General features: G+C 44.4%; 1 protein-coding gene across 4 annotated transcripts in view; it reads right to left on the bottom strand.

Annotated features, from left to right (window-relative positions):
- Nucleotides 1-23,809, bottom strand: part of crebbpb (CREB binding protein b) — a 34,820-nt gene continuing 11,011 nt past the window's right edge. Inside the window, exons 3-31 of one of the 4 annotated variants that reach the window (XM_023291216.3) lie at nucleotides 21,437-21,604; nucleotides 19,483-19,735; nucleotides 18,274-18,387; nucleotides 16,449-16,694; nucleotides 16,253-16,352; nucleotides 15,883-16,020; nucleotides 15,680-15,797; nucleotides 15,307-15,481; nucleotides 15,106-15,168; nucleotides 14,246-14,367; nucleotides 13,505-13,693; nucleotides 12,994-13,359; nucleotides 12,603-12,776; nucleotides 12,188-12,365; nucleotides 10,103-10,221; nucleotides 9,747-9,986; nucleotides 9,500-9,588; nucleotides 8,348-8,428; nucleotides 8,156-8,212; nucleotides 7,981-8,058; nucleotides 7,816-7,883; nucleotides 7,563-7,713; nucleotides 5,828-5,974; nucleotides 5,628-5,741; nucleotides 5,376-5,541; nucleotides 4,797-4,964; nucleotides 4,404-4,565; nucleotides 3,358-3,639; nucleotides 1-3,255 (exon numbers count right to left, since the gene is read on the bottom strand). In XM_023291216.3, coding sequence (XP_023146984.1) covers nucleotides 1,000-3,255; nucleotides 3,358-3,639; nucleotides 4,404-4,565; nucleotides 4,797-4,964; nucleotides 5,376-5,541; nucleotides 5,628-5,741; nucleotides 5,828-5,974; nucleotides 7,563-7,713; nucleotides 7,816-7,883; nucleotides 7,981-8,058; nucleotides 8,156-8,212; nucleotides 8,348-8,428; nucleotides 9,500-9,588; nucleotides 9,747-9,986; nucleotides 10,103-10,221; nucleotides 12,188-12,365; nucleotides 12,603-12,776; nucleotides 12,994-13,359; nucleotides 13,505-13,693; nucleotides 14,246-14,367; nucleotides 15,106-15,168; nucleotides 15,307-15,481; nucleotides 15,680-15,797; nucleotides 15,883-16,020; nucleotides 16,253-16,352; nucleotides 16,449-16,694; nucleotides 18,274-18,387; nucleotides 19,483-19,735; nucleotides 21,437-21,604 — 6,582 coding nt within the window. In that variant the 3' untranslated portion in view covers nucleotides 1-999. Of the gene's footprint in view, nucleotides 3,256-3,357; nucleotides 3,640-4,403; nucleotides 4,566-4,796; nucleotides 4,965-5,375; nucleotides 5,542-5,627; nucleotides 5,742-5,827; nucleotides 5,975-7,562; nucleotides 7,714-7,815; nucleotides 7,884-7,980; nucleotides 8,059-8,155; nucleotides 8,213-8,347; nucleotides 8,459-9,499; nucleotides 9,589-9,746; nucleotides 9,987-10,102; nucleotides 10,222-12,187; nucleotides 12,369-12,602; nucleotides 12,777-12,993; nucleotides 13,360-13,504; nucleotides 13,694-14,245; nucleotides 14,368-15,105; nucleotides 15,169-15,306; nucleotides 15,482-15,679; nucleotides 15,798-15,882; nucleotides 16,021-16,252; nucleotides 16,353-16,448; nucleotides 16,695-18,273; nucleotides 18,388-19,482; nucleotides 19,736-21,436; nucleotides 21,605-23,809 lie in introns of all 4 variants that reach the window. The other 3 variants (XM_023291214.3, XM_023291215.3, XM_023291212.3) reach the window with 3 other exon arrangements.

Genomic DNA, 23,809 nt, shown 5'->3' on the forward strand with positions numbered 1-23,809 from the left:
TCTGTGGCACACAGGTTTATTTAACAATATGGTATATAAGTACGAAATGAGCCATTTGAACCAGTTTGTACAGTGATTTCATTCTTATTTTCTGCATATTTACATTACTGTCTAGCTGCGTGATTTACATTTGAGAATAGTTTATCATCAGTTCAAGTTTAATGCGAGAGAAAATGATGCACCAAACTCTCTCTGAACACAAATCAGCAGTCAAACAAGGCCATTTCCCACCACAGGCCAAAGAGCTTCAGGACAATGAGAATTTCTTTAGACTGAAGGAGAGACAAAGCAATTTTTAAACATCTGCAAGACAAACGCTGGGCCCAGGCCAGTCAAAAGAACATTCCGGCACCTGTGAACATGAACAAGCTTCGGTGCAGGCATGTTGTAAACCTGCGTGTTGTGTTGGGGTGTGTGCAATAGTTCCTAGATCTATACAAATACGTTAACTTCTTTAGAGTCTGCGGACAGGAAAGAAATTAAGGCTTTCCTAAAGGCAGTCCTTTTGAAAAATGGCATATTAGAATAAATTAGCCAGGAACAGAGAAAGTGAGCAAGAGGTGAAACCTGGCAACAAATTCCCAGACAAATAAATTTACAGTCTTCTCAACACAAATACAATATTAATTTGCAAAGGTACAAAACAAAAAAAGAATAATAATAAAATGAAGTATTTTTTGTTTTGAGAAGTTTTTTAAAAAACGTCAATATCAGAGCATAACAAATGAAAAACAAATGAAAAAAACACAAAGACCAGGGCGAGTTCTTGCAAGGCTGGTCTGAACCAAAAATATATTCTTTGTGTCTTTGTTGTCTTCTTTTCAACAGCAATTATTAAATCACTCTGTGTGGTAAGAAAAAGTAGTCCTTGGTTTCAGGAAAGTTCACAGTCCATAGGCCTCGTAAGACTCGTTTGTTTTTCTTTTAGCTTTTTACATCCGCAAGTACAAAAATTTCTCAGCTGAAAACAGAACAAGGCCTTTCTTCGGTCTCAAAATGCTACAATCCTTCAACAAACTTCTCTAGCGTGTCTCCCGTCGTGTCGCCCACCATCCCCATGTCACTACTTAACCCCCCTCGGTTTGGTGTGTTGAGCTGTGGAAGCATGGCGCTCTGCTCTGGCGTCCCCATGTGTCCCTGGTCCATGGAGCCGGACATGGGGCCTCCTAGGCTGGGGTGGGGAGAGCTGGAGTGGAGGGCACCGTGCTGAGGCGACGGCTGGGGCTGTATCCGGGGGGAAGGACTGGAATGAGGGGCCTGCTGCGAAGGTGGGCGGGGCGATTGCACTGGGGCTGGCGAGCGCACCTGGTTTCCCAAAGTGTTTGCCATTGTCTGGCCAGGTACGTGAGCGCCTCCCTGGGCTTGGCCTTGGAGCATGTGAGGTTGTGGACTCATGGAGTTAGCCTGTGCTGGAGAGCCCATCTGCTGCTTCATCATCTGCTGCTGCTGCTGCTGAAGCATACGCTGCTGGAGGAGGTTCTGGGGCCCATCCATGCCCATGCCCATTTGGGATGTGGGTGGGAGTTGCCCCATGGGCCCCCCACCTCCTTGCATAGCCATTTGCTGCTGCATACGGAGCTGAGAGTAGCTGGCAGGCCCCGGCTGCTGCTGGGGGAACTGGCTGTGGCCCTGAGGCAAGCCTCCCTGCTGCTGCTGCGCCTGCTGCTGCATCTGCTGCATCCTGAGCAGTTGCTGTCTACGGTACAGCTGGGGATTGCCATTTTGAGCAGCATTCATCATCTGACCTTGGGGGCCCATGGGTGCCATGCCCGGGGGCCCGGCCTGCTGAGGAGGCTGCTGCTGAGGCGCCATCCCCGGCCTTTGGACCTGATTAGCCATGGCTGCCATGGCCTGCATGCCTGCCTGGGCCCCCAGCATGGCCTGAGGGTTCTGCTGCTGCTGCTGCTGCGGCTGGTTGGACTGATACTTGGCTGTCCTCTGCTTAATGAACGCCGCCATGAGCTGGGGGTTGGACTTGAGGATGCTCAGGACCTGCTGCTGTTGCTGCGGGGACGTGGGAGATTTCAGGGTGCGCAGTAAATCCTGCAGGGCGCTAGGAGCAATGTTACCCGTCATCACCCGAGACAGGTTCTGTTGCTGTGGTGTCATGCCCTGCTGTGGGGGCCCCTGGGGAGGCATGACCCCAGGCATCTGGAGACCCTGCTGCTGAGGCATCATAGGCCTCTGTATGAGCTGGCTCTGGGGCATCGGGGTTCCCTGAGCCTGCTGAGGGGCTATGGGGCCTTGCTGAGGAGGAACCTGTGGCTGGTGACCCTGGGGGTTCTGCATCCCTGGACCCCACTGGCCTTGCTGCATAGCCGGCATCACCTGGGGGCCCCGTGGCCCCTGCATCATCTGCATCTGGCCCTGCATCTGCCCCATCATGCGTGGATGGTTCATAGGCATTCCATTCATGGCATAATTCTGCTGCTGCTGCTGCTTTGCCTTGGCTACCATCTCAATCTGCCTGGCCACCCTCAGGGCTGCCAGCAGAGGCTGCTGCTGCTGCTGCTGCTGCTGCGGAGGCTGGGGCTGCTGTTGGTGTGGCATGTTAGGCATAGGTGACTGCTGCTGATGGAGAGGGGATGACTGGGGCCCTGGTTTACCCTGCGGTACGGGTGTTGGGGGCTGACTGCTGCGGCCGCTGTTGGGGAAGCCTTGGGCCATGTTGGCAGGGTTTGGTGGCTGCTGTTGCTGGGGCTGGTTGGGCATGGGTTGAGGAGTCTGGGGTGTATTAGGCTGCTGCACAGAATTTGGTGTGTCGGGGGCAGCTGAGGTAGGTGGAGACGGTAGGGGCATACCCCTCCCAGCCATGGTGGCCATTCTGCGGCGCATCATCTGAGCCTGCTGGAGCCGGTGCTGCAGCTGCTGCTGACGAAGTTTGTGCTTGATGTTGAGACAGAATGGAACGGGACACTTGTTCTCCTGACAGTGCTTGGCATGATAACAACACAAAGCAATCAGCTGCTTGCAGACAGGACAGCCACCGTTGGTCTTGCGCTTGCAGCCCTTGGTGTGCTGAACCACCCTCTTCATCTTCTGGCATGAAGGCAGAGAGCAGTTAGCATTGCGGCACTGGCAGGCGTGGACCAGGGACTGGATGCAGCGCTGGATGCTGAGACGTCGACTCTCCTGAGGGCTCTTGGAGGCCTCTCCACCCTGACCGTTGCTGTCGTCGTCGATACCCAGACCCCACTTCACCATCTGGTGCTCATGGCCTTTAGTGTTGTAGCAGTTAATGCATAGGTCGTAGTCCTGGTGAGGTAAGGAAGACCACGTTAAGGTTATGTCAAAATTAAACTGAAAGTCTATTTAAAACTGATACGGATGAAGATTCCAAAACATGCAGTGTCCTACCTCACAGACGGTACAGTGCCAGCGTGTCTCCACATGGTGCTTACACTCATTACAAGTGTACACAAAGCGGTCCTGGCCCTGGTTGTGGAGTTCCACTAACATGCACATCGTGCTCCATTTGCATCTTCTCAGTGAGCTGAACTCCCAGTGCTTGTCCCTGGCCAACGTCAGGAAGGCATCCCGCCCATCCATCAGGTCACAGGTCAGCATCGGGTCAGGATCCATGATGGGAGGCAGAGTGTTGATGACCGGCCCGGCATGGAGGTGGATGACAAAAAACACCTGGTGGCAGAGAGGAGGGGAAACATCAGTTAGCTTTGTCAAAGTGTGCTTAACAAATGACCAACTCAGTCACACTTAAGTGAGAAAAAATGTCCACATGGAAGTATCTTTTCTGCTATCCAAAGCCGATGCATGTTGCTGTGTGTTTGTGTGTCTGTAAGATGTTTATTAAGCCACGTTATTGTCAAGGTTCGTGTCCACAGGATCCAGCAATTTTTCCGCATCCTATTCATTGTCTGTGTGAAATGCACCGTGGTCATGCTGGTGCGTTTCGGGCTGTGATCTGGGGCGTCTCCCGCAGCTCATTTGCATAAAGTAGACTTGACTTCTACTTTATGCAAATTCTGTGCGGCAAACGGAGGTCCAACGCAAACTTTCATCATGTCTAAATTAGCCGTCGAACTAAAACCAGGACAGATTCAGCAGCTTATTTCTCGCCTCAAATGCTTTCAGAAGTACTTTCTGCTGAACTGTTTTCGTAATAAAAGAGAAAGTTTGCGAAAGAGCCGCTGTGCTGGTCTGAGGTTTCTACCAGACTGAAGCTAAGCCGCTGGCATGTGACCTCCTAGTGACTGTCCACTAAGCAGGTGATTTTCAAATGCGGTGCTTTCACATACCATTACACCCATTTCAACCTGCAAGCTTGGTCTGAAAACACTAAACCTTTTGAAATAAATAATTTGCTGCAGTGCTACATGGGATGCCACTTCAGTTATGGAAGACCGGCATGGTAGAATCTGCTGGTAGCTCGCAGGGTTTCCCACCTCCTTATGTTTCTCCATAGTGGCGTAGAGCTTCTGGGACAGATCATTGGCGACATTTGGCATTCCAGGCTTTTTCTTATTGGCTCGGCTGACGCTGCTCTTGTTTTTGTTGGTTTTCTTGTTGTTCTTCTTCTTGGCATTCTTGCTGTCAGCGTGGGCTCCCTTATAATAGACAGACAAGAAATTTCAGAGGAGCAGATATTCCACAACAGGCAAGATAAGATCATGCAATTAAGCTGAGCAGTAATTCAGTTCCAGAGGAGGTGCTGAAACCTTTTGTAGAATGAGTACCTGAGGATGACAACATCTGGGCTGAGATAAAGGCCTCAACATTGAGCTGTTGATTCTGGCATAAGAAAGAAAAGGTTCAACCTACATGTGCATTTAACTCACCTCTGTGGTTTCAGAGGAGGCCGTGTTCTCCTCCTTCTTCCTTTCCTCCTCCTCCTGCTCCAGCTCCTTGATGCTCTCCTCCAGGACATTAGGCCAAAAGTCACCCTCAAAGTACGGCAGCTCGTAGGCACTAGTCAGCCGGTCTTCTGTTGCCTGCTTGAAAATGTCCTGAACACAGAAACACAGGGCTCTTACTGGACAACAGAGGAACGTTTCTAACAATGACAGGTTACAGTTTGAGTTTGGGTGTACTGGAAGTTTAGGGATTTATTGCCTGAAAACTTTATTAAGGGGATAATTATCATTAAGTGTTATAATTAGTTTAACCATCCACAGTTCAACATTTACAGATTTTCTTCTTTTTCAGTCTAAAAAACCTTCAATTTAATAACACAAACAAACTAACCCGAAAACCAATGCAGAATGTGTTCTGTAACTCATATTCTTTATTCTACAACTAAATCACATCAGTTCAGCAGAATTGCACGCCATCTCAGTGCCACCAAAACTCTTGTTCTACTTGAGTATGTCTTGAGAAATGCAGCATCCTACGGTGGTCAGGTGAGGAAATATTCTGACCTTGTAATCGTGTATGATCCTCTCAGCAAAAGCCTTGTCCAACATCTTCCTGTACCACTCCTGGAGTCTCTTGGGCTTGGGGATCTTCTGGTCAGGAGGGTGGCAGTGGAAAATGTAGTCATCTCCTTCACTGGGTGGGCAAGCCCAGATGTGACCCGTCACATACCTGATCAGGAAATCAATTCAACGTGTATTAATACATAGCAGGTCAAGTCTAAAACACCACATTCTGTAAAGTTACGTTTCACTCACCCAAGTTTCTTCACATACTCCAGGTAGCCTATTAAGATCTCATGGTACACTGCAGTCCTTAGCAAACGTGGTCTGAAGAAGTGAATACTGTCGAGGTATGATATGTAAACCCGTCTGGAAAAACAAATTACATTCAGATTAAATCAATCTCACAAAATAACGAAACGAACTGAGAGGCTGCGTTTTTTTAGGTTGTTTACCTGGTATTTGGGAAGGGGCATTCTGAGCCATACTCTTGGACATGCATGCCAAAGAAACAAACATCCACTCCGTCTATTTCCTCAAATGCAAAAAGTGCTTTGGTTCTGTATGGGAAGCTCTCCATCATCTCGCCTGAGTCTACAAACCTGTGGAAACAGAAAAGCATAAGCCACAACTCTATTCAGTCCTCTGATCCTCAAAACCCCTGGCAGGTCTGAGACAATACCGAATCATTTATCAGTCAGAAACTGCAAAAACCAGAGAATCAATGGCACTTTTTAAATATGTTTTACATGTTGATTTCAACTGTTTTCAGTTTTGTAAAATAGATAAAGCAATTACACTTTTTCTTTTTTTATGATTAATGGCATTACAACAAAACACGTCCTGAGTTTTCTCTAATTCTGAACATGTTCACAGAGCTGCAGGATTGTTAACCCAGTGAAAGATGCACACTGTGAGTAAACATGAGGGTAAAAAAACTGCTTGAGGTTCAGAGTTTTAAGAGAAAGTTTTGTGTGACTGTTGAGAGACACCCTACCCTGGTTTGTTTTTCATATGAGAAAAGTTCTGATGTGATATGAAGTGTGGTTATGTTTAGGGCTGCAACAACGAATCGATAAAATCGATAATCGATTATTAAAAGCGTTGGCAACGAATTTCATTATTGATTCTTTGTGTCACGCAATTCATGCGTCACTCGCCATGTCGCGGAGCGTCTACTTCACCTGCAGAGCTTTGTCAATGCTGGCTGACGGAAATAAAGTTTCTTTTTTTAAAATAACTCCACCTGTAGAGCGAGTTGAACAGAGCGAGGTGGCGGCAAAGCGAAAGTAAATTCAGAGTAATTTCAACGAAACATGACTGACACGGAAAAAACAGTCAGACCGAAATCCTCAAAAGTGTGGGAGCATTTCACGCTTCAAAAAACATGCGTAACATGCAAGCTTTACAAAAGTGATATGAGATGCAACAGGAGCACCACGATGATGATGCAGCACCTGAAACGGAAACACGGAGTCGCCGATGAGGATGAAGGAGCTCAACAGCAGGTAAGTCACTACATTATCCTACGTTTGTTCTGTTTTACAGTGAGGAAACGTAACGTTAGTCTCTCTGCTAGCTCTCCTGATGCTAGCGTTTGTTTGTTAGCTGATTAATGACAGTGATAGGACACGTGTGTGTGCGTGTGTGTGTGTGTGTGTGCGCTTTGTGTTTTGCTCTTTGGACTACTTACTTGCCTTAACCTAATACTGCAAATAAAACAAGATAATTACTGAGTTGTTGTAAATTGTGCTGTAATACATACTCAAAGTATACTATCTTTCTCATTTCATCAACAGCAAAAAATGACAGGCTTCATGATGAGCAAGACATCATGTCCACCACAGCAAGCAGCTGTCTTGACTGATCATCACTGGCATGAGGCCTCTGTGGATGGTTGAAGACAAAGGCTTCTTATTTGCTCTGTCAGTCCAAATCTTCTCTTTCTGAATAAAGCGGCAGAAATTAAAAATGTGTTGTTTTTTTTTAATCCGATTCATCGATTAATCTAAAAAAAAATAATCGGCCGATCAATCGATTATTAAAATAAACGTTAGTTGCAGCCCTAGTTATGTTGTATTTATTATGTACTGAGAGAGCAGCTGTGTGAGTGAAGCTCATGTTGTTTAAGACTATCGTATGTTTCCTGCCAATCTAAAACAACACTGTACAAGGCAGTAAGGATCTTACTTAGACTTCATGCCAGGCTTCACGTCCACAGTTTTGTCAGAGCTGGCTACCACTCGTACAAACACCTCGCCAGCCTCTGGGTGGTTCTGCCTTTTCAAGTACTTATTGACTCTGTCCTCGATGTACGTCCCCAGCCTCGTAGACTGCAACCCTGTGCAAACACAAACACATTAAGATCAGTTAAAGTTTTACATGATCAGATAAAAACAATAAATAAAACGTGGCTGGGCTTTTATGGTTGCGTGTAACTTACTTCTGGCTGAAAATTTGTTGTCCTTTCTTGTTTTGCCAGATTTCTTCAAACAGTTGTCACAGATAAAGCTGGAAGAGAACAGATCAAACTGTTAGCTAACCGACACTAACTACTCCTCTGAGTCAGGAAGATGGACCATGGATACTTCTGTACATCTAGACTCACCCTGACGGCCAGATGACGTCGTAGTGCAGCACACAGATCTGATGCATCTTTCGTCCACAGTCTTTACATTCAACAAACCTACAAGGAGAGACAATTGCATTTTCTGTTTCTACAAAAGGCAGTAAAGGACGGTCACCACCATCACATGAGTAAAAATGATCCTAACAGTACTTACGGTTCAGGGTCCAACATGTCATTTTTCTTCTTTTCAAACTGTTCTTTTGAAATCATGCTGCACAAAAAGACATAAAGAGACAAGCAGGTTCATGTTGGTTCACGTGAACGTAACTACCATCCACAGAAAACGGCTGGTAGTCTCTGAGCTGATCACCAGGTAGTGCTCTGAAACCCAGGCCTGGGAACTTACGTCTGAGGCTGTGCCGGGTCGTCCCCCAGGGTCACACTGTTGCCCTGGATCTCATTGAAGCACTTCTCACAGAAGTGATACCTGTCGGCAATAAGGCCATATTTGGGTGAACTGCAGCCAGCACACAGTAGCAGCACAGGTAAACCGGCGTACAGGTGGCAGAATGCAGAGTGAGAACCGAGGACGGCGCATGGACAGACGGAAGGACACACACATAGGCAGAGGAACAGGTTAGTCACAGGTGAAATGGTCATGATCATTCAAACTGGAAAAGAAATGAGGGGAAACATGCTAAAATGATGTTAATGACAGTAAATGATTGAACACCGTCTAACTGCATGCTGGGATCTGAAAACAACACAAACACACTTTGTCTACGATCATTTAAGACATAAGCAGCATGCATCAGGAGCTGGTGAATGGATGGTATGTTAATGAGAATAGAGACGGGAAGAGCGATTGTGCAAAAACAAATGTTTTCTTTTAAGAAAAATTGTAACATGACGAATTTAATTTGACTGAAGTTGAGCTCATTTCAGTCCTAACACTTTGTCTACCCATTACTGCAGCCTGGAGCTTATTTTTACACTTTAAGTCTATTTTCAGTGTTTAGAGTGGAAGCATATTGGAAAACACAAGTAAACTACAAATCCTTATAGACACAGATGGTCCTTTCTGTTCACACTTCACCTTTTATGTAGACACAGCCAGGGGCATTTAAACAAAGATGTGGGTCAGTGATCAATCTTTCTGATAACCGTTGGACAAAATAAAGCTTCAATTAAATTCTCCTGAACACTGATTTTTTTTCTTGAATTCTAAGTTAGCAAACCTCAGAGTTTAGTCCTGCTCATCTTCAATAACTGAACTGTGTTACATTGGAGTGATATGGAGATGCAGTAGCAGATTCTACACAGAAGGGGGTGCTTTGGTACAGGTTTTTCAAAAACACAGCCACCTATCATGCAAGTTGTGCTGGATTGCACAGGATGACTCTCAGTCAGTGCTGTCTACAATACTCCTATGAAGGAAAGGTCACGTGAATTAAGTCTGTGGAGCTTCGTGGACGTGAACTGCACATCCACTTCCTATAACCGCTCTGCCACCTCCCTACCCATCTCCACCCCTCTGCATAGTCGGCTGCACTGTTACCTGTTCTGGTAGCTGTAGTAGGTGCCATCCCTGGAGATGGTACACAACTGTTTGCCATAGCAACACAGTGTCTGGGGTGAGAACTCATACTGTGGAGAAACCAGAGAAACGTTAAGACCCTGTCACAGTGACAACTGGACAGCCCATCTAAAGTCAGCAGTCCTACGAGTATACATGCAGTCCAGTATGCTGTACAGTTCTATCCTCAGCTCAGCTTGTGTTCACCTGCCTTCCTGTATTGTCTCACCTTTCTGCCACAGCAGTAGCCCAGACTCTGCATGACAGGATCGATTTCTGTTTCAAACACCTCTGCCAGCTTGGTGCAGTACTTGTAGACGCGGGACGTTTTCCGGTTGTACAGCCAGGCGTTGTTGAACATGAGCCACACATCGTCCACATACTGCCACGGCTCCTGGTACTGACCCGTGTCCAGCTTCCGTTTGATGGTGGATAAGTCGATAGGATTCTTCACTATGTCAAAGTAGTCCTGCAGAAGCAAAAGCAGGAATTACAATCTCCAGGAATGAGCTAGTGACCCTTCACTGTCTTTGTACATGCTGGAATACATTTAGTATGTTTGTATTCGTAAGCGTGGACACTCACAGGGATGCCCAGGAGCATGGGGTCTACAGGCTGTCTGAAGGGGAGAGACTCCGGGTCCTGCCTGTAGAGGGCCTCAAGCGTCGGCATCAGGGCTTGTCTCAGCTCCTCCGGCTTGAAAACTAGACAGACAGCAACAACGTTAGAAGAAACCAAAACACAAACGGCAAACCCACGTCTGCAAATATTCTGTGGCAGACTCTAACTGTAAATTCTGATTAATGATCAACAACAACAAAAGGCACAAAATGTCACTGTTGTTAAATGGATTTCTGCTCCAACATGAGCTTAAATAAATAAATACAAGTAGTACACACTATATGTGTGTGTGTGTGTGTGTGTGTGTGTGTGTGTGTGTGTGTGTGTGTGTGTGTATACACACATAAACAGTTGTGAAAAAGTAAGTGCATCCTTTGAAATCTGTGGATTTTTTTTCAACTTATTTGAGCACACAAGTTTTGACCCATAAAATTAGAATCGGGGCTCCAGATTGACGCTATGAAGTCAACATCTAAAGGGATCTAAGGCTGGGTAATGTACCATTATTTTCCAGCCTCATAGTGTGTGCATGTCTGAGGTTAGAGAAAAGAATATCTGTTAACTTTCTCCTTATGCATGTGATGCAACCTGATTTCAAAGTCTGTTAGGATTTTCAAACTCCTGTAGTGTGATTCTGTGCCCAGGGCCTTCAGAAAAAGCTTTTGGATGACCATGAGTCTGGTAAGTTGAAAAGATTTGTAAATTATCTGACATCAATCATTCTACTGTAAGGAAAATAATCCATAAGTGGTGCAGATTTCACAACTGTCAATTTCTCCAGGACTGGACCCTTGTTGCTTTTGAAAACTCTCCAAAAACCCCCAATTTTTGTTTTATTACAGGACCTGCAGGTAACTCCTGGAGTTAAAGGACACGTGTCTACAATCGGCCAAAGACTGCACACGTTTGACTTTCAAAACTGTGAGATCAGCACTATTTGGAAACATTTTAACAAGAAATGGTCAACAAGCTGAATTATTATCTACTTTTAAATATCTAGGACTTTTAATGATGACCATCTGTCTTTTAAGGAGCACATTCAGTGTAAGGTTACAAAAACTGAAACTCTTATTAGGATTTTATTACAGAAACAAGTCTTGTTTTTCTTCTTGTGTGAAACAGAAATTGGCGGAAACAACCTTTTCGTCTGTTACGGACTATGGAGATGTGTTGTATATGAAGGCTCTATTCTAAAGTTAACTGCACTTCTTTAAACACCTGACGTCTCTATCATTGGCCTTCATTTACAGAATGAATTTTTCTGGGTATTATTCTTTCCTATTTGCCTTTTAACAAGGAAACATGGAAGTCATAATCTCAGATGTATGGATACCCAAGTTATGATCTGAACTGGGCAAAAAAGCCTTTAGATTTTCTGCACCTAATGCTTGGAATAAATTAATCTCAACTTCAACTTCAAGCCCTTGTTCCACTGAATGAGTTTAAAGTTCTGGTGAAATCCTTACAGTCTACCTGGTCTGTGTGTAAGTTTTAGTGTTGTTAATTTTATCGGCTGTTTACTGTTTTTAATGTGACGATGCTTCTGCCCTCTTAGTCTCCCTGTAAAGGAGATCTCTAATCTCAGTGGGAATAACCTGGTTAAATAAATGCTAAATAAAATTTTAAAAAATAAGTACTGTCCTAACAGATTATTACAGTGAAACTACAGTTTTCCAGTGAAAGAAGCTCTGATTTAAATCCACTTTGAGTGTTATGGAGGAAAGACAGTACAACATCATGCAACTGAAGGACGTATGTACAGAAGTGTGGTCAAAAATGTAGGCAAGTCCATGTAGAGACAAGCTAAACACATAACAGACGTCTTTCCTGCGAAAGCGGGCTGTACTAGTTTCAGTGACAGGGTGGACGATTTCTCACAGAATATTATTGTTATTGTAATGTTATTGTTAAAATACAAATAATTGTCCCTGGTGTTGTTCAAGTAAACCACCTTCATCTGTAGGTAAAGTTTATCTGTTAGCTTGTTGAAAAAGTTTATTTTTTCACATGACTGTATGAAACATACACAAATGAGATCAGTCTTCTTACTTTTTCTGCGGTTCTGAGCGGCGGAACTGGCCGACATGCTGTTGGCCTCACTTTCCTCCTCGTCTTTGGGTTCTGCCTTCACTTCTGGCTTCTTCTCCTCGGTTTCCATTGGTTCCTGCTTTGGTTCTGCTGCATCCGACTCCTCCTTCTTTACTGGTGGGGGTTTGGTTTCATCATCCTGCTTTATGAACACATCACCGTTAACAAGCTATCTGACAGAGATGAGTCAGAAAACTTTTAAATACACCTGAAAGAACAACATGTTCCACTAGGAGAGCCACAATTAAGATTTGCTATTCTGGAAATCAAGTGTAAAAAGAACTGGTTGGTTTTGGTCAACAAACTCTGCAATAATCTGGGAATTAAATGGACATAAATGTGTGCTCAAGTGATTATTACAAAATAAGATGCATACCTCCATTTTTACGTCATTGTGTTTCTTCCCAGAGCTGCTGTCATCTTCTTCATCTTTTACTTCAGGTTTGGCTTCAGTGCTGCTCATGTCCGGCAGGGCCTGCTGAGAGCTCAGCTCAGCCACAGAGCCAGGGGTAGGAACTCTGTTATCGATACTCACTGCTGCCTGGGACAACTGAAAGAAGCGACAAAGATAGTCTGATCACAGTGCTGATATTCTGTAGAATTAAAGTCATACTGATAAATAAGGAAATAAAGAACGGACTGTCCTCTCTGAACAAGTATTAACAAATCATTTCCTACAATCTTTCTTTAATATTAGTTTGTTTCAAAGACCAGTCTGGAGCGTTAATGGAAGATATCAGGAGCCAGATTAGGACCCAGTATCTCACCGGTGTGCTGGGGTGCTGTGCCTGAACTGAGGTGGGCTGCTGCATCTGGCTGGGGGGTTCAGGCTGGGGCTGCAGGGGCGTAAGCGGCTGGGAGGGGTCAGGTGGTGTGCCCATGGCTGAGGGGGGACCAGGGAGACTGCTGGGGATGTGGGTTGGGGTGGAGGAGGGTCCACCCGTGGATGCGGGAGTGGAGGGTCGCGGTGGCCCGTGGGCCTGCGAGGGAGCGTGATGCTGCTGAGGCTGCAGGCTGGCAGAAGCACCGGGTGGGGGGGTGGTGCCCAGGGCAGGCTGAGCTGTAGGGCCGCAGGGCAGCTGGGAGCCCAGGGAACCCAGCGCATTCAGAGGGAGGTTAGAGTTTTGCTGCGGCTGGAACAAAGAGGAGTGCACTATTAGGATTTACACAGCAGACACATACTGGCACATTAAAACAGAAACGAGCCACGTGCACAAAAAAATGCCAGCAGCACAAATGAATTCAGCGTCTGTCTCAACACAGAACCAGACCCCTCACCTGAGCGACAGGAGCCTGAGACATGGCCTGTCCCAAGCCGATATTCACATTCATCGCTCCTCCTGCAGCTACAGAAAACTGACCCTGGGGCAGGAATTGGCCTTGGTTGGCCGGCTGAGATACCATGTTGTTAGCATGAGTACCCATCATTCCTTGAGTCTGAGGCATCCTGGATGGGGACATACCCATCTGGACATGGGATGAAACAGACAAACATCACAACAATGGACATGTAGATGTATGCACCTGCCAATTAAAATGATCTGTAATAAATGGAAGGCAGCACACAGGCATGCTGCTACAACAGTCTTCTGAAGGGCCTACAGCGTAACTTAGAAGTATTTATCAAACTTTGCTCTATCAAAGCAAGAAATGACAACAGTTTACAGCCAGGACGGAGGACTAAACGGCAGTAAGCCAGACCTCAGGCTCACTGCCAACCAGGCAGTTCATAAATGGAAAAGGACCTGTGTCATCCACAGGAAGCTCGCCTGATACTGATGCTTTGGTGTCAAAATGGTCACTCAGTAATAAATTAATGATCAGTCAAAGACAGTTGGGAAATTCACAGTCAAGAGGAGGAGAAAAATAGAGCCAAGAAGGAGAAACATTGAGCAAGAAACTGAACAACTGGGGGAAAAAGCTGTTAGGAAATGTTTCTAAGAAGAGAAAACACAAATGCTTAAAAAAAAAGAGAGGCAAAAATACAACAAACTGTGAGACAAGAGGAGCAAATCTTACTGCTGGCACAGAGCTCATGTTCATCTGCTGTGGATGGTTCATGGGGGAAGGAGCCCTCGCTCCCATGGGTGCCTGAGACATCTGTGCATTCTGCATTGCCATTGGGTTAAACTGATTGATTCCTGTGGGAGCAGAGACACACACAATTACATACCTGCTTAATATAACTGGGAATTACTGTAATTTAATATTCCATGTCCTACCGAGATGACAGTGTTACTAAACAACCGTAACTAAACACCACAGGTTAATTTCTTTATTTCAGTTCTTTATTTATTAGGATGGGACAGTGCATATTAATGAACCAACAATCTTATAAAGTTTACATCAGGTTGCAGTAAATAAGCCGGATTTAGCTCAAGGCTAATTTTCATCCAGTGCCCCAAACATAAAAGAAAAACACAGATGAATAAAACAATATTGTAAAACAAAGTCAATGATGATAAATGAGTTCTGGCTGGGTTAAACCTACCCTAAAGTGCTGTTATTTTAGTAAAGTGCTTTCTAGGCAGAGCCTGTCATAATGAGCTGATAGTTAAAGTGCCTGATTTTCTCAGTGTTCACCAGCTGCTAATGAGCCATGCTTTATACAGTCTCTGAAAACTGACAGAGGTAGAGCTTTCTCTGATAGCTGCAGGTAGTAGTTGAAGTATTCCAGTGTGCGTTTGTTCCCAGTGGTTAAACAGTAAATTATGTAGAGAAAACTCACTTCACATTTGAAATGTTTACCAATTTTCTGTCAGAATTTAAAAGTTTAACTAGTAGCGACTGCAAGGCCTACAGTATGTCAGCCAAAACAGGAACAGAAACTGCTTTTCCATGGAAAACCTTTGGCAATAAAGTAAAGCGTGAACACCTACCTTGGGGAACCGGCATACGGTTCATTATCTGATTTGGCATGTTGGGCATCGGTGCAGGTCCATCTGAGAGAGCAAAAGATAACGCAGTGTTCTTTGAAAAGTTGCAGAAATATTTTTGGAAAACATTGGGATAGTGATATGATATGAGTACTTCCATAAGTGAGAACTGTGAACCAGAGTTTAGGGGGAGAAGCTACTCACTGGGAGGTCGGACTGCCTGTCCTGGGCCCATGGCGTTGGGCTGAGCCATCACAGGCTGAGGAGGACCAGCTGCACCAACCATGCCAGGCTGTTTCTGCAGCCTCGAGCGTCTCTTCTCCTCCAGTTCCTTCTGGATCTTGTAAATCTTTTCTGCCAGGAAGTGGTAGTACTCATCCTAGTGAGAGGATGAGACAAGGCAAAAAGCAGACAAGGCAGCTTTAAAAGAATGTTCAACGTGGCTCAATCTCTGGTTCAGGTTCAGATTCTGAGCTCTTCCTTCACTCTGAGAGGACACTGGGTTCAGAAAAATCCAGGAAGGAAGACTATGTTTGGAATGGTGTGAAAATAAGTAGAGAAGTGAACATGAACTTACCCTGCTGTTAGCTGACTCGTACATGTCCCCCTCTACCTTGCGTGCATACGCCACCAGGTTCTCCATTCGCCGGTCCTTCAGTGCTGCAGGGTCTGGGGTGGGGAATATGGCTTGTACTCTGGAGACAAAGATCAGGAATCACCTGGTGTACTGTGACAGAACTCAGGTATTCAAACATGCATCTGCTTTATGGTTGAACTTACAGTTTGTGCACCAGGTGGGTGCGCAGGTCCTGAGTGACGTGTTCATGCCAGGCCTTCCTCACCCCGGTAGCAGAGAGGGGGGTGGCAGCAGGCAGGTTTCCCATACCGGATACTACTGACCCATCTGGCATCAGCTGACTGCAGGACACATGGACAGGATTTGTAATTTGCATTATAAAAATAAGTTTGTTCTCCAGATACACTTGTACCTGAGTGACACAGGACAGACTGAGAGCGTGAATTCATCCCTGACTGTCACTGAATGCAGATTGACAGCTTTAGTTTGAGCTTTATAACTGCAGTGAAATAATGGATGTCTTGTCAGCAAAGGCCTGGATTCAAGTGAAGAACAAAGGACCAGAGGGCTCACTTGTTGAGTGTGGAGGGTAGAGAGGAGTCGGAGTGCATGCCGGTCTGGTCTGAGGAGGAGGTCCCTATGCCTCCTGCCATCTGGTTCATCTGATTAGTGCCTGATGAACAAACATCATGTACAGAAAAAGTCTTAGTGGCATTGTACTGTGCACATTAACTTCTAAAACGGCAGGGAAGTACTTTTAACTTCATACCTAGTTGGTTCATGGTTCGCAGCTGCTGGTGCTGGGGGCCCTGGGGGTTTTGCTGAGCCGGACCCTGGCCCTGGACCTGAGCAGTGGACTGTTTCCCATACGGCAGGCCCAGGGCTGCGTAGGCTCTCTGCATGGAGCTGGGGTCGATGTGTGTGGTAGCGCTGTTGATGGCTGTGGTGCTGGGCTGGCCGGGACCAACCGTATTGATGGCATTCTGCAGGCCAGCCCCAGGGGAACTTAGCATAGCTGGATCGAAAAGACGCAAAAATGAATTAGTGTAGTAATATTAAGTACAACATTCAGTTAACACGCTGTAATAGATGCTGCTTCTGTATGCTTTCTAATAACTAAACATCAAAACATTTACGTGTATTAATTATTAAACACACATAATTATATATTTGTCAGTCTAAATATGGTAATTAATAAATGCTTATTATTATGACTATGTGTAAAGAAAAAAACCCTGCAAAAGCAGATCTTGGGCCTCCATGTACAATCCCTGCTGCACCCTGCTGTGTTGATAGCTGACAGGGAGCACGCTGCCTCTGTGGGGGATTTAAATCTGTCATACGGCCATTTAACCAATTAGAGAGCACGCTGTCCCAAGACCCGGCCCCTACAGACAGCTGAGGCCCTGAGCTCCTCCCCTGTGTGTCACTTTACAGGCCCAGCCTTTCCAGAGGAATCCTCTGCTGCTGGAGCTCTCAGTTAGCGAGCCAGCACATGGGTGTAGTGGGGAAACACAACCTGCAGGGGGCGCCACTTCATACAACACACGGCTGAGGCTTGCTGCTCAGTGACAAGTGCCTTGTAAAACAGTTTACAAGGTTTCAAAGGTTTTATTTTATTTAAAATGACCACAACCATGCCGGCATTTAAGTCTCATTCCAGAACGGGAGGATATTCTACGTCCCATCCAGCAAATTTCAAATAATTCATGTAGAAAATACTAAAACATGCAGTTGTTGTGTAAATGTTCTTGTCCTGAGGCCAAATCTGAAAAAAAACTAGGAGAAAAGAATGTCTGAAAATTGTGAGAACGTTTTTTAACCAATATATTTTAAACAATTTTTCTACATGGAACATGTGTCCGACAACATGTTAGCATCATCTATTAATGACGTTTCTGTCTTTTGTTTTTTGTCATTTTCTGTCTCATTTTTTCCATTTTCTGTCTTCTTTTTGTCATTTCCCATCTTGTTTTTGTCATTTTCTGTCTTGTTTCTGTCATTTTCTGGTTAGTTTTTGTCATTTTGTGTCTTCTTTTTGTCATTTACATCATCCAACAGTTGTCCTAAAGAATGGGTAGAGCAAAGCTATGTCCTCTCTTCTATTTTTCATCTTTTCATCCCATTGTCAGCCTTGATTGAATGTCTCACTCTACCTCATATTATCAGGATCAGACTAATTCTTTGGACTGTTTTCCATCAGTCAGTTTGTCCTCTTGGTCAGCAGTAACAGCAGCTAAATATCTAGCTTCTACTGCTGAGAAAAAGATCACATTAGCATGGATTAGCAACCCTGTTACTGTGATTAGAGTAGGGTTAGCAAACAACACAGAAAACATGGAATAAAAATGCTACCATTGATGTGGAAGCTGAGCCAATCAATACCTATTATTGATTAATATGGAGCAGAACACTGTAAAAGAGAAGGTTTATTTTTCAAACATTTTGAAGCCCAAATGTCCTCCAGTTCTGGAATGACCCTTCTATATCCATTGAAAATTCACATCATTGACCTTTAAGGAAACTTGCAACTATTTTTATATGGATTTCTAAATGAATAAGGCGAGATAAAGGGAGCTGCTGGGTTTACTCACGCTGCTGATTCCTTTTGTCACTCGCATTCTTCAAGGGAAGGCAGACTGGACAGTCATGTCGTGTACAGTTCTTCCAGTGGGAGATGATCTGTCTGGATGATGCACAGTGAGCCACTGGAGAAAAATGAACGGTAAAAAGAAACACGGAGTGAGGCGTGCATGCAATTAATTCAGCAGTGTATTAATTCAGCGATTAATTCAGCAGTGTATGTTTTCTCTTTTTCCCTACATTTTTTCAAGTTTAAAAAGATCCCCTATATCACAATGCAAGCTCAGAGGTCTTTTACACACGCACGCATGCACGCACACACACACACACACACACACAAAAGCAGCATCGAACAAACACTAAAAGTCATACAACTGGCTGAAGGCCAGTAAAATGGGTGCTGACGTACTGAAGAATCACTTGGACCATAAAAATACTATGCAAACAGCTATGTAAAAGCAATTAGAGAACATGTAATAAAACAATAAATCTAGCCCTTTAAGAACACTAAGATGTGGGCCTTAGTGGGAAGAAAAAGTGAAATAACAGGAAAGAATACTAAAACAAGAGAAGAACAGCATATGCAAGAGAAAAGGAGACAAATGGTAATCAACCTGACAGTAAACAGAGTGTCTTAGCATCACTTCTATTTCTACTGCACATACTCGTTTACAGGAATCCTCAGTAATGGAGAAGACCAAATAATATCAGTTATTGGTCTTTCTTGATTGGAAATATTCAGCATTGGCATCAGCCCTGGAAAGCCCATATACAGATCAATAAACTATTTGTTTTGGAACACTGCTGGAAAGGGTTTATACGAGGTCCTGAAGGCAACAGGTGCTTCTTGCTGTTTACATGAAACCTGCATCACATTATCAAAGCTGCGTTTTCCAGCAGCATGAAAAGCCAAACTGCTCTGTGTACACCCTATCAGCTCTATTTACTGCTGATCATAACACACGACACAATCTGTTAGAAACTGTAACCTGCTAGTTTACTTCAGATTGTTGTCAGATAATTAATGATCAACAGAGAAAGGACTAAAGCATAACAGTCACATCAAATGTTAGATACGTGGAAATATTCAGTTCACATTCAAATATAATGTGAACAGGTGAATTCTCAGGTGATTCTCAACACAACAAAACTCCACCAAGTTTGAAATCTAGATACAAGTGTTTAGTTCAGAACCCTGACAGTATTTCCCTTCCACTCACCCTGGCAGGACTTGCCAGCCTGGCAGTGGGTCATGTGGTTGAGGACGTTCTTCATGGTGCGGCAGTGGGGCAGAGTGCAGGCCCTCACTTCCCCGTTGGCCTGCTCCCGCCGCTGGCACTTGTGTGCGTGGAGCAGCAGGACCAGCTGCTGCTGAATGAGTTTTCGCTTCTCGGGGTCGGCTGTTGGGCCTGCTGATACACCCCCAGCCCCGAGGACCATCCCCATCGAAGCTACCTGCTGCTGCATCTGGGACTGATGGAAAACACACACGGTTCGGCTTGGATTAGAATACCACACGTTACTCATTTCAGATTCAACCTTTTAACACTGATTGTCGCCAATTTGCATCATACAGCTTTCATTCAGACTGCAGCCAAGATAGTGTATCCAATCCCCCAATGCCAGTTTATGCATATTCAATACGTACCTAGGAACCTTTTACAAGCACTGGTTTCTCGTAGGACCGGTTGGAGTGGGACCTACATTATTATATATCTGTTATTATTATGATATATCTAATCTATGTGCTATAAACAAATTAACAATCTCCACTTAATTTAGCATCAGCTTGAAAGCAAAAACACAAATAATTAATTTTTTTAATGTAATTGTACATAAATTCAGGTGTCAAGGGGTTAAGGTTTAAAGTGAAAAGGGATTAATAACTACAATGATTCAGAGAATAAACTGATGTATACGGAACTGGAAAACAATGGAAATCTATAATATCAACATACATATATAGAATAATTGTTTGTTTCCAGCCTCTAGGGAGTCCATTTGTTGCTCCTCAAACAGATTTGCATCATACTCGGTCTACTTTGTGCATTCAAACAACCTCACTCTCTACTCAGCAGGTAGCATAAATTCTAACAGAGTGGAGAACATTAAATAAACATGCTGCCCATCACATGTATGACTGCAACATTATAATACCAGTCAAGCTGTATGCAGACCATGTGTGGGCCGTTTAGTTTAGGCCAACGAACCTTGTACTCAGTAATCTTTAAACTCAACAAATTATTATCAAATAATATTTGTTTAGTATTGGATTACTTTAATTTGCTTCATCAGTAGCTTTGCAGCTGCATGAAGAGGCGACCGACTGCATTTATATGGCCAAAAGCATGCCATCTATGTTAATAAAGAAAACTGTCCTAATAGAAACACAGACACACAGTACAGTGTGTCCTCTCCGGTTATTTGCCTATGCACATAATTGTAGTGTCTTTAAACTCTGTCAGGATGCTAATTGTCATATGCAAATATTTGGTTATGGATCCAATATGCATCGCTGAAAAGGCAAAAACACTCAAACCTACTGGCTGCAACTGAAAGTGCCTCATCAACTTTTAAGTCATCACAAAGGAAGCCAAATTTACTAGCTGCTGTTACTCAACGTCTTTAAGTCCATTAGGACATGGACATCTGCATCATTCCACATTACATGAGCAAAATGCCGAAACTTACCACATCAAAAATTGGACATTGTCACCATACAGCAAAAAGCAAATGCTGGATCTTACTTTGGGATGTTAGTGGGATTCTACCACAAGCAGAAACTGCTATCAAACCACATTTTGTCTTGATATGCCCCCTACGATATACGATCATAATTTTCCTTTTTCATGCATGCTTCATGAAAAAAAAAGCTGTAGAACTGTCCTACATCAAGATATCCCCCTAAAATCTAAAGGAGTTATTACTGGTATTTTGTTGCACGAACAGATAAAACTACAAGTACTTAAGTATTTTTATTTTTATGTTTTCGACACTTATAAGAAACTTTGGGGAAAGTGAGGATGCCTTTTTAACACATATTCACTCGTATATTTCAGAAGCTCCAGTGGAAAGCCACCCATAAATACTAAAGGTTCTCTTAACTAGCCTAAGAAAAGAGGCTGGGACTCATATCCACCTTGTTCATGTTTTTAAAACCGGGTTGGTACTTACCATGTTCGGCACACTTCCAGCTCCCTTCATCTCAGCGGGGAACTGGGGCAGGTTGTTGGACAGGGCCGCTTTGTTCTGGAGCTGCTGGGCGTTGACCCCCGCCGCCCCCATCTGCTGCACCCCAGCCTGACCATACTGCTGGCCGAACGGAGCTCCGGACATCGTCATCTATAGAAGGTCAACGGGACAGAGGTTGGTCAGAAGATCTGTATTCAGCATACCATCACAGCAGATCATTTTATACCTCTGGGTATTTGTATGAACACACATGGAACAGGTTCTAACTCTGAGGACACATTAACCTGCCACATACAGTCATAGGAGGAACAGAAGCCCAACAGAATATTTTTCCCACACTGTCTTTTGGCTCATCACCATTGGGTATAGCATTTTCTGTTTGGAAAAAAACAAGGCTTAATAGCCCATTTCATTACTGTATATATGATGAATGGCATGTTTACCGTAGCCCATATACAGCAGCTGCTATTAACGCGTACGATGTGATAACACTGCGCTCGTACCCATAGATGCAGAGCTACCTGCTACAATAGCTTCCACTACCATTTCCAAAGTGATGTCAGACCACAGCCATGACTGTTCGTCCAAACACTGAAATCCTTTACAGTCCACTAGTGCACCTCAGAAAAATATCATTGATATCTTAAATTAATTTGGTCACAAAATGCAAACCATCAGCTGCAGTATGGAGTCCAGTCAGAGCTGCCTGGAAAACTCTGAAGAGCTTAAAAGCACTTCATGGAGCTCAAGTATGTTTTGAAATGGAACTGACAAAGTAAAAGACTTGTCAAAAAAAGTACAAAAATGCAGAAACACATCTATCTTCATCTATTTATCTAGGAAAAGGAATGGTTTGCTTTCTTTTTGGGCCATTTCTTCTGATGCCCCGAGCAGGAACCTTTCTGCTGTCCTTTCCTACCTTTCTGCTGTCCTTGCCTGACATGCGCTGCGGCTGAAGCTGCGGCTGAAGCAGCGGCTGAAGCAGCCAGAGTAAGCCCTGCCCAGCAGAGAGAATCGGGACGTGACACACAGAGAAAGACCAGCTTGCACAACAGCTGAGCGTTGCTGTCTGCCCTTCCCCCTCCCATTCACACATCCAGCTTCTCCAGCCGCTGAGCTGCTCTTTTTCCAGAGCAGCGTCACCAGGCAGGACGTCACCGCTGCCATGCAAAGCCCCTCCTCTCGGCATGCACCTTTTTCTTTTTAGTGATCGTTTACAATGGATAAGAAAGCACAGTCTTCATTTGGACATGGTGAAATTCCTCTAAAGTGATCTCTTTGTTTCGCCTAGCTCATTCTCTTATGTACTATAGCAAATAAAGTAAAAAGGACATTCAATCCGTGCTGCGTTATGTTTGTTATGTTATGTCACGTGTGTCGTTTTACTGCATTTTTTCAGGTTAAGTCTAAAAAGCAACATTTAAATGTGTTTATAACACAGACTGCTGGCTATAGCAAAAAACACAATAAAGTAAATCCATCCATCCATCCATTATCTATACACCGCTTAATCCTCACTAGGGTCGCGGGGGGGGCTGGAGTCTATCCCAGCTGACTCGGGCGAAGGCAGAGGACACCCTAGACAGGTCGCCAGTCTGTCGCAGGGCTACATACAAAGACAAACAAGCACTCTCACATTCACACCTACGGGCAATTTAGAATAATCAATTAACCTCAGCATATTTTTGGACTGTGGGAGGAAGCCGGAGTACCCAGAGAAAACCCACGCATGCACAGGGGGAACATGCAAACTCCATGCAGAAAGATCCCGGGAAAGCCGGGACGCGAACCTGGGACCTTCTTGCTGCAAGGCAAAAGTGCTAACCACTACACCACTGTGCAGCCCACAATAAAGTAAATCTTTTTATTTTAATATATTGTAAAGATTTTCTCTCCCGAAGAGTTTTGGAAGAAAAAGACAATAATTATCAAACTGTGTAGTAATTATTATGATTATTAAGGATACAAACAGACCATTCCGTCACTGCTGAGGCCAAACAAAACATGGAACGACAACTAAAACACAGATCGGTTGTGTAGGACTAGATGTTGATATCCCTTCTTGCGCACATGAGACACCTAAGACTCTGTGGGATAGTCCAGTGAGCGACAGCATCCTCTGGGTTATCAACTGGACAACTACAAATGAGAAGCTGTGGTCTGGAAGAGCAGATTAAGCAGATGTTCAGGCAATCTCAGCAAGTCGGCTGAGTAGGCTGGACTACCATAGTTCCTGATGATCAGGATGTTCCAATAATTCTCCTAAAAAACTCCAGCCGATCCTAAATGCTGCAGCCAGAGTTCTGACACGAACCAGGAACACAGATCAGAGTTCTCTTGTTAGCTTCCCTTCAT

This window comes from Amphiprion ocellaris, chromosome 19, assembly GCF_022539595.1.
Source record: "Amphiprion ocellaris isolate individual 3 ecotype Okinawa chromosome 19, ASM2253959v1, whole genome shotgun sequence".
In the NCBI taxonomy this organism is placed as follows: domain Eukaryota; kingdom Metazoa; phylum Chordata; class Actinopteri; family Pomacentridae; genus Amphiprion; species Amphiprion ocellaris.